Source organism: Capsicum annuum, chromosome 3 (genome assembly GCF_002878395.1).
Source record: "Capsicum annuum cultivar UCD-10X-F1 chromosome 3, UCD10Xv1.1, whole genome shotgun sequence".
Taxonomy (NCBI): domain Eukaryota; kingdom Viridiplantae; phylum Streptophyta; class Magnoliopsida; order Solanales; family Solanaceae; genus Capsicum; species Capsicum annuum.
The window spans coordinates 268,389,244-268,400,417 of NC_061113.1; the positions used below are offsets into that span (position 1 = coordinate 268,389,244).

General features: G+C 31.0%; 1 protein-coding gene across 1 annotated transcript; it reads left to right on the forward strand.

Annotated features, from left to right (window-relative positions):
* Nucleotides 1–9,619: 9,619 nt before the first annotated feature.
* Nucleotides 9,620–10,963, forward strand: LOC107861732 (NDR1/HIN1-like protein 13). Its single transcript, XM_016707082.2, has one exon. The coding sequence runs from the start codon at nt 9,902–9,904 to the stop codon at nt 10,691–10,693; it is 792 nt and encodes a 263-aa protein (XP_016562568.1). The 5' UTR covers nt 9,620–9,901; the 3' UTR covers nt 10,694–10,963.
* Nucleotides 10,964–11,174: the final 211 nt, after the last annotated feature.

Below are 11,174 nucleotides of genomic sequence, written 5' to 3' on the forward strand. Positions count from 1 at the left end.
TGTTAATTAGCATTCAATCGCGATACGTCATGGAGGAAGATGAGATTTGTCTGGTTTGTTAATTTTTTTTACGTCTTCTAAACGAATCTAAATTTTTTTGTGTGTGTGTTTCTTCAATTATCTGTTTGTTACATTATTGAATTTTGGATGTTTATCAATTGCATGAATACTAAAATTATTGTATAAACAGGAATACCGATGGACTTTGGAATTGATAGTATAATGTATGATGCAATACCAAAGTACAAAGAATTAGTAGAAGCAATCGCAACACAACTGATGATAGACACATCTGCAAAAAAAATTGAAATACGATACATAATAAGTAATAGATGCCCAACTATGGTCATACACAATGATACAAGTGTGCAGGTGTATCTGGAACAGAAGAAAAAGGTTGCTAGTTTTCTTCTTAAAACATTCATTGTACGTTACAACTTTGGATAAATCGGACGGTGTAATTAACCAAACTGAAGGAGCAATTGTTTGTGTTGGGCAACAGTGTTCTAACGAAAAGAATGAACAAAGGAGAAAGTTATTTTCATAAGATTGTGTTCGTTTGATCGGGATAAGTCCAGATTTTGAAGAATTTGGAGAAGAACGTATGGATATAATTTGTGATGTAACGAATATCAACATAGCCGTAAAACAGACTTACAAGGATAAACAAACACTGGCTAATGTTATAGAGTTGCACGCATTTATGAAACAGTTCTCTTATCGAACTGAAAGGTAAGTGGAAGCAGGTAAAAACGTTTGTTTTTTTGTGCATTAAATTAGATATTTTAACCGTATGTTAATCAGATATATATTTTTTTTTGTAAGATTTTTTTTTTAATTGAACAGCTACTATTTGGTTTGTGTGGTGGAGGACTGTACTTGGTTTCTTCGTTCTTCCAGAATTAACAAATCAAAGATTTTTAAGATAAGAAAGTATTGTGACATTCATACATGCTCAATAAAGGATCAAGTTTATGCAAGGCGTCAAAGGATGACAAAAGTGATAGCCGGAATGATCTTAGGTAATTATGTAGACACCAAAAGAATTTACACTCCTAACGATATTGTTTTTGACATGATAAAGAAGCATGGGATTTCACTAGATTATCATCAGGCATGGTATGCAAAAATCCAAGCAGTTAAAATGTTGCGCCATTATCCTACCGAGTCATATCAAAAGATACTAGGTTATTTATATATGTTGGAAAAGCATTATCCTGGATATGTTGTTAGCTGGGAGAAAATCAAAGAAAATAGATTCTTGTATGCGTTTGTTGCATTGGACGCTTCAATTCGTGGATGACAATATTGCAGGCCGATTGTTATAGTCGATGGAGCAGCTCTAAAATCTCTTTACGGTGGAACTATGCTGACTGCAAGCACGTTGGACCCAGGAGGTAAAACTTATTTTTAATTTTTTTCTTTTTGAAATGAAAATTATATCAGAATGTTAGGGTTTTGTATAATATTGGTATGTCATATGTATGTATTTTGATTGTCTTGCTAAAAAGTAAACAACCAGTAAATTATATAAAGTATGTTATGATTGTAGGTTATATACTACCCCTTGCTTATGTTGTGGTTGATTCAGAAAATATTGCATCTTGAACTTGATTTTTTGATAAATTTAAGATTGCATTTGGGGAAAGAAAAAGTATGTGTATAATTTCCAATAGAAACGAGAGCATTTGGAAGGCAACATCCATAGTATATCTAAATCTGTCACATCATGCTTGTATTTGGCATTTGAGGTACAACATAAAGGTAAACTTTCGCAAGAATCTTGAAAAATTGCATAAACTTTTTTTTTGCAATGATAAAGACATATACTTTACAACAATTTAAACAGTTAATGGAAAGGGTAGACCAAATAGATAAGAGAGTTAGGGGGTATTTATTCGAAATTGGCTACCACAAATGAACAAGGGTTCATTCTACTGTCAAACGGACTTGGACGATGACATCAAACATAGTGGAATCCATCAACAACACCAACAGAATAGCTAGAAGATTACCCGTTATTTCAACAATGAATTTTATGAGGTTAATGATTGAATCATGGAATACAAAATAGCACAAGGAGGCAAAAACACGTTAACAGAGTTGACAGTCAAATATAATGATATTTTGACAAATAATCATTTGCTTTGTCAAAGAATGATAGTAAGTCCTTTATCCATTACTTTTTACATGACTTAAATTTTTTGTTAATTGGTTTGTGTATTAAAGTTGCTTTTGAATGCAGGTAAAAACATCAAATGAATTTCTGCATACTGTAAGTAATGGAGTAAAAAGATTCATTGTTTGTTTGCGAAGTCGAAAGTGCAGCTGTGGAGAATTTCAATTGGACAAAATACCCTGCTCTCATGCTATGGTTGTGATTACGTATAGAAACCAACATAGCGAGAACTATTGCTCACCTTACTCCAGCAACAAAAATTTTAGAGATGCTTATGCCATATTAGTTGAATCTCTTCCTTGTGAAAGTACATGAAAAATACCATGTGAAGTGTTGGATGAAGTTGTATTGCCACCTGATTCAAAACGACCTCCCGAAAGACCATGTTATGAAAGATGGAAAGCACCAAATGAAGACAAGTGTAAACGTTCAAAGGTTACATGTAGTGACTGTCATCGTGAAGGGCACAATAAAAGGACTTGCCATAAACATGCACCACCTGCTTAAGATGGAATTTGTGTTTCTTACTTTTTGTTGATGTTAATGTTTTTTTTTTTAAAACGTTTATGATTAATAAATTCAAGTGTTGAGATTTGTGTTATTTTAAGTAATTTTTCGTTAATGATATTTATTTTTATTGGTTTGAAATAATCAAATGTTTGAGAGTTGGTGAATTTGTTTTTCAATTAATATGACTGAACACGTATATTATGTTGTAAAATAACAACATACACTAGAAATTTTATAAATTAATTAAAAGCGAATATTCAGAGCATGATTATGTGTTCCATCTTTTTAAAAAATAGTCATCTACATAAGAAAGAGGACTACTAAAGGTTGTTGAATCATCATAATTAACGTCAAGAAATGCAAGACTTAAATGGGAATCTCCACTAGAATGGGACTCTGCACGTCAAAAAATACTGTATAACAGCTGAATACAACAAATGAAAGTATCAAATTGGGTTGAAAATATATATCTACAAGAACTAATACAAGCACAAGAACTTCCCCAATTAAAAACAATGTTGCTTTTTTTTTTTTATTTCCCATCCAGTATTCGGTGCACGCATTAGAGCCTCGACTAATCCGAATCGCGCGTTGCAGGGCCATTAAGGTGGCAGCGCTCCCAACAGAGTTTTCTCCATACCCAGGGTCGAACCCTCGACCTCTGGTTAAGGGTGGAGCAGGCCTATCCACTGCACCACAACCCATGTTGGTAACAATGTTGCTTTACTTCATCACATCAATAAAGTGAAACCAAAAGAAACCAAAATCAATATAGAGTAACAAAATAAAAATGAGTATCCTTGTAACGATTAGAAAAGATACTACTACTTTCTAATATCAAAACATCCGTAAAAAAAAAAAAAAAAAAACAAGAACTAAATAAGAACAACTACTATTGTAATATTTTGTGACTGGTATTATCGTGTCCTTGAACTTCGAAACTGCTCCCTAGATCTTTTGAAACCACCATGCTTGCTAGTAATATTTTCAGTTGTCTCACTTTCACTGATTTCTCCACATTTTGCTTCCGTCTGGCATAATCCCATAGTAGTGCACCATATCTGAGTCGATGGTTGACAGCACCAAAAAGTCTACTGGAGATATCAAACATGCCATGATTAACATACTCAGCGAAGGCACATACAAACATATCATAATCACTGTAAAAAAGAAAATCAGAAAAATCACTTATAAAGCAACATATATATTAATATAAATACATAAAAACATAATTTAAATGTGACTTACTTAGATTGAGGTCCTTATTATGGTGTATGCTTCAAAATGACATACTCCAAAGGTTCACTCAGTGATTTATCAATGTATGCAGCCTCCCAATACCAGTCAATATTCGATTGTTTTTCGTAAAAATTAGTGGCAACAAAAAACATAAGTATCATGGTAGAAAGAGATCGAACATGATCTAAAACATTCTTTGAATGGACAGCACCTCCCATCATTGAATCATAAATATATAGACACCTATGTCTAATTCGGAAAACAATCAATATCCAATGAAATGACTTACTAACATTCACAGTAATGATGATATTATCAACTGAATCCCAGGAAATATTGGCAAGCAGTTTGCAACCCCTAATGTACTGGATAACATGGTGTTCAGGAGTGATACAGCTCATTTCTTCATTCAAACTCAACCATTGTTGATAAATTGAACGTATCCGTTTAACAAAGAAGACATCTGTAGTGATGTATGTAATAGGCTTCACGACACTGTACTTTCATTTTGTCCTGAAAAAAAAGACATAAACAATTCACAACACTTTTACCATGATCTAAAAACATATACTTTATTATGGTAACATCTCTGTTTTTTGCATACTTAAAAAAATAATTCACAAAACTTTTGCCATAAATGTAAAAAAATATAAAACACCAACTTGTTTCACAATTACAAGTTATATTTCAACTAACAATCATTAACAACAACAAAAGTGGCATTTCAACTTTCAACCATAACAACAACAAAATTAAAATTTTCAACTTTCAACCACTAACAACAACAAAAGAGATATTTTAACATAATCCGAACAGTAACAAGATCAAGAATTATATTTCAACTTTAAACCACAAAAACTCAAAAATTAATAAAGGCTAATTTACATGCATGCCATTAAAAAAATTAAAATTAATTTAGTATCAATTTAACCAATTTAATATGAAAAAAAAAAATCAGATTACACTAACCTTGCACACATTTCTTGATTTCTTTTTGTCAGACTTCTTATCATCCACTTTGCCAACACTCACATTGACCTTAGACCTTGTAACTCTATCATTTTCACGAATCACCTTCAACTACTTTTTTGTTGTTCATTGATTTTGGAGATGGGGTAAAGCACCCCAAATCAAACGATGGTCTTGAAAGATTAATAGGACTATTTTGTTGTATAATTCTAGGGCTTTTCCTACTAGGAGTAGAATCAAACTTGATTTTTTCTAGCATTGTCTCAAGTAAAGAAGAAAAAGTTAAAGATATTAATGCAACCTCAATGGTGAATGGACATTGGAAAACTAAAGATAATACTGAAAAGAAAAGAAAATAAGTTGAAAAGAGTAATGAGTTGAAGATGCCGTAAAAAAAGGAAAAACTTTTAGTGATATTCGCTAAAAGTTAAAATATATATTGCATATGAATAGAAGTTTAAAACGGTAAAGAAATAGACTTCTATTGGTAATTAAATACTGTAAAATATAAAAAAAAAAAAGTGGATAATCTAGTTAATTGTTCAAGTTAATAGAAATTATGAAATCAGTTCTTAAATTTATAAAATGTATTTATCGTATATAAACTCCTTAAATTGTGAACAAACTTTGATATTTAATTATTAAAAGAAAGTATTAATACCTTAACTTGCCATAGTTAACCAAAATCATTAATTAGGAGTGATAAATGTTAAATGCTAAATATGAGGAAATAATACAAATAATAAATATTTAAAAATTGATTTTCAGAAATTTAATTAAAATATGTTTTTCTCAAAAGTTGTTATAGGTTGTAATTATTTCTTAAGCCTAGTAATTAATGAAAAGTTATGCTAAAACTTGTAATTAACAATCTAAAAAGTATATTTGAGATAATTTTCACTTTATTTAGCAGGAAAGGGTGCTGGGTCTCCCTACGGCCTAATAAGGCCATTGAGTGGGCTGTTGGGTTTGTTGCCGTTGGGCTTCACTAGGCCCATCATGGCCCGTTATTGGGCTGCTGATCAGTAAATTGTGTACATATAGCACCCACAATTATTTTCGATCTTGTCTTTGAAAAATAATCACACTTCTGCAATTATGTTTTTGATTATTTAATATTTTGAAAAATAATCACACTTCGATCTTGTATTTGATATTCATTATTTCAAATACTAAAATATGTTTTCAATAAATCAAGATAATTCAGACTCCTTTTGGTAATACATAGCCCCTTAGATATACGTTTTGCATTTATTTATCTTATTTTGACCTTACTTTATCTAAAAAATATTCACTTTGGTTGTCATATTCAATTTGGTAAATAAAATAAACTTTGGGCTCTTAAGAAATACTTGAAAAGTTGTGAATGATAACGACGTGCACTGTCACCTAACAAAAATTACTATACACAAAGATAATCTAAATTGGGGATAATAACAACCTTGAAGAACTAACTTGGTACTGAAAGGCTACTCTTTCCATCAAATTTAATTAATTAGTAATTTTTAAATTATCACTAAAGTTCTCTTGATTTTATTTTTAGTTCTAAAAATTATTTTAAAGTATGAATTTAAGTTTAATGATTTAACAAAATTATATAATAAAATATAAATTTCAAAACTTTAAAATTTCAACATAAATGATTGTCATCCTCTCCTCTCCTCCCTTCTTGCACGTTAAGCACTATATATTATATTAAAATAAACAGTAAAGCACTACATCAATAAGAAGAAACTAAATATAATTAAGGATGGACTTATTCAACTAGAGTTTAGCAGACCAAGAATTAGAAATTAATTAGAGTTTCGAATACTTTAATCATGATTATACTCATCAGAACAAGTGGAGAGCTAAAATCAATATACATGTTATAGCTATTGGATGATGCTGATTTCAATTTTAATATACATAGCAAGAATTTGGGTTTTATCTGCGAATCGTCACACTATGTAAAGTGAATCAACAGACTGCATCGCAAACTTTTATAGATAAATTATTATTACGTTTGATAATCAATCAACTTAAAAATGGTTATCCCAACTAATTTTTAGGTCTAAGAAGCCAAATTGGGCCAAATGGAAGCACTAAATAGCAACACACATATGATTTTAGAGTTGATAAGCAGCCCATAATATGTGCAACAACCATCAAATCACTCTCATACATGCATGCCTTTGCTTTTTTAACACTCAACTATTCCACGCAACGCAACGCAATGGTGGAGAGAAGCTCATCAAGGATTAATACATGTTCCAAACACTCCATTTTTTATTAGTTCGTCTTAGTAACTATTTTTGATAGTCAAACAATATTTTGCAGGATCAAAATACTTTTTAAACAATAGTAATATATAGTATACGTTCATGATCCGATCAAATCTACCAACGAATGGCTTACGAAATAAGGAGTTAAGCAAGGACTACGAAGATTGATAAAAGAACTCGATCGAAGTCAGTCTTGTGTTCAGTTATGCGGTCCCGTTTTGCCATCTTCGTATCCTTTTTGTGTAACTTTTAAATAAGGTAATGTTCAAGAAAATGAAAAATTCTATGTCTGAATTCACACCTTAATCAACTATGTGTGGGACATAGTTGTTGAGGAGGACACATCTATTTTAGGTGCAAATTAAACAAATATAACCCCACTTGTTTTCCATGAAACTGCACCACTAATTCTCTCTTTTCGGTTTTATTATTCCTGCCAAAATTCTTACAACTATTTTCCAATATTCCTTTATTCTTTTCTGCAATATTTTCTACACACTAAGAAAAAACGTGTCTTCTTTTAAAAAAAAATAATAATTTAAAAGTAGTTATAAAACGTCAATTACAAAATAAAGTGAGCAAGAATAAGTTTGCCTTAATTGTTACAATTTGCTTTTCTTCGCTCCTTCAATTGGATTGGTTAACCAAAATACTCCCTCTGTCCCATTTTATCCATTCTAAATTTTCTAATTTAGTGTCCCATTTTACTTGTACTTTTTTACTTATCAAGACAAGACAATTTTTTTCCCCATTATACCTTAGTGTAATTGCTTATTCCTTGTTATTAACATTTTTAAAAAATGTTGCAAAGGGGAGTACCATTAAAAGTACATAATTAAGAATATAAATGATGTTTTGGTATTCTAATTTGGGACGGATAAAATGGGACGAAAGGAATAGAAAATGAAGGCAAGTGTCTTTATAATAATTAAATTGTCACTTGTTACGCAAGTAACTTTTTATTTTCTTTTGTTCCCTCGTGAAAAGGCACTGATTGAAAGGCAAAAGGAATTATTCCACGTTTCGTTTGATAATTAAAGAGTAAAAACTGTGGGGTCATTTCCGTGTAAGAATAATATCGTGTAAGAATAATATCGAATAAAGTGTATTAGAAATGATTGGATATATAGCTATGTTAGAATTATTTCAAATCTACTGTCTGAATTACCAGCTTTAATCATGGCCAAACATATATCGTTTTCACTTTTTTTACTAAAATGAAATAATTTTTCGAAAAAAGTAAAAACTTTTCCTGGCCAAATGGCTACTAAAAGTCCCAAGATTAATACTCCTTTTATTTCATAATAAATGAATTGTTGAATTTTGGCACACATATTAAAAAAAATATATTAAAGACATGAATTTAACACAACTTTTCATTTTTACCCAAAAAAAAAACTGACCTTGGAATACCTTTTCAAATGTTGATTGGTTGTCAAATTATAAGGGTAAATTTGAAAAAAAATTCAATAATTCACTTATTTTGAAACACTAATAAATACCTCAACAATTCACTTATTCTGAAATAGAGGGAGTACATATTACTCCGATCTGTCCTCAATTTGAGTCTTTTACTTTTTTTTTTTTGTTCCAAGGAATTATCTTTTTTTAAATAAAATTTTCAATTTTAATATTTTACATATCAAATTTAAGACCATATGATAAAGAATTATATGCATTTTTAACTTAAGACCACAATTCAAAAAACTTCTTTAATTTCTTAAAATTCATGATTTATCAAATTAACTAAAAAAAAAGAAGTTATTTTCTCTAATACAGCCTACTAAACCATCCTAAAGTTTATCAACCTAATTTCATGGCCGAATCGGCCATTCAAAGATTAATAGAATATTAGGTAGAAATTTAAATATTAGGCAGAAATTTAAGTGTAGTTGACCTCCTACTTGTAACGTGACACTGTAATTAATAGGCTGCAACTCAAATCTCAATAAAATTGTTGCATTTCCATTCATGAAATATCTTTGAAGTATAATAATCAAATTGGCAGAAACTTGCAAGACTTTGATAAGTTAATTAAGACTCTAAAATCAAACACATTAATCATGATATGTATGTATTGAATAAGTATAAATACCGACATAAATATATTTTTATCATTAATTATGACAAAAAACACGTATCAAGTAATATAAAATCAAGCTATTTCCTTCTTTGGTTCTTAAATAAAGAAAAGGATGGAATATTTGTGATATTCAAAAATTATTTTCCATAAATTATTAACCCATAAATTATTTTAAATGCCAATTCATAAATTATTTCCCATAAATTAACATAACAGTACCGCGTATACTGTTAAAAGGCAATAATAATAATAATAATGACCATAATTAGTGCTTGATTAAACACTCGCTAATGAAAGCGTGTGATAATTGGTTGGTGCACTTAATAATTTGAGCATATTAGTTATAATGTACTTGTCTTTCTTTCTCTTCGAAAATCTCCGTTGTTACCATTTCACGATAAATTAATACTTCTCCGTTTCATATTAATTGTTCAACTTATTATAAATAATTATCCTAAGTTACTACATTAACTAAATTTTTTTCATAAAATTATCTTTTATTATTTATGATTTCTGACGTATAAAATTAATATGATATAGAAGGAGTATTGTGTTTTATTTTCTCTCTATATAAATACACAGAGAAAGGAACCCTAGTCCCTATTTCTAATTTCATAATTCCTAATTCTCTTTTTTTTCCAAAAAAAAGTTCCAAACATGGCCGATAGAGTATACCCAGCTGCAAAACCCGCCACCACCAACGGCACCGCCGCCGCTCCCGCCACTACCGGCGGTGACGGCGGAGCAAATCCAGCTTTTCCGGCGAACAAAGCTCAGCTTTACAACGCTGCACGCCCTACTTACCGTCCCGTGCCGCCACCCCGCCGGAAACACCGCCGGAGCTGTTGCTGTTGTTGTTGCCTCTTCATTACCTTCCTCATAGTCATTCTTATCCTCCTTGCTGCAATTGCCGGTGCTATTTTCTGGGTGCTTTACCGACCTCAGAGGCCATCATTCTCCGTTTCAACTCTTCAAGTCTCTCAATTCAATCTCACCTCAACAAAACTCGCTTCCAAGTTCAATCTCTCCATCGTAGCCCGTAACCCTAACAAAAAAATCTCATTCCTCTACGATCCGATCAACATTTCGTTCAATTCCGACGATTCTGAGATCGGCTCCGGATCATTACCCGCCTTTACACATGATACAAAAAACACAACGACGTTGAAGACAGTCGTATCAAGTTCAGGAACAACTCTCGATGATTCAGTAATTTCCACACTGAGATCTAAGCTGAATAAGAAGAAAAATCTACCGCTAGAGATAAAGCTTGATACAAAAGTTAAGGTAAAAATTGGAAGCTTGAAGACGACGAAAGTTGGAATTAGAGTTAACTGTGATGGTATTAAGATCACTGTTCCTTCCGGGAAAACTCCGACGAAAGCTACTACTTCCGATGTGAAATGCAAAGTGGATCTTCGGATCAAGATCTGGAAATGGACTCTCTGATCAGAAGAAGGAAATAGTGTGATTTTCCTTTACCCTTTTCAATTTGCTTGTTGATTTTTATTTTTATTTTTATTTTTTTTAACTAATATTTTTGGTTTTTGGTAAATGGATGTTTGGAGGATATAGTTTAATTTGGTTTTTTGTTATATATATACATAATCTGCTCAAATTTGTTCAGTTAGAATTGGGAGTAGCAGCATATATTCATTCTTAATATACAGAGTATTTGTTTTTTGGGTTATGATCATAATTCATAATATTGGATTTGAATTTCTTTGTCCGGTTCAGTTCTCTTTGCTACCTTTCAACATAAATATTGAATAACTTTGTCTATCAAGGCTCATCTTTGATCCTACTTTGAAAGTGATAATTTTGAGTAATCTTAATTAAAGAAAAATTAGCCGGCAATGGAAGTTGATGAAAGCTGTCAACTGGTTAAAATTAAATGAGTTGATTAAACGGAGTATAGATTGACTTTAGT

Coding starts and splice junctions, on each gene's coding strand:
- LOC107861732 (XM_016707082.2), top strand. CDS start 9,902: ATGGCCGATAGAGTATACCCAGCTGCAAAACCCGCCACCACCAACGGC.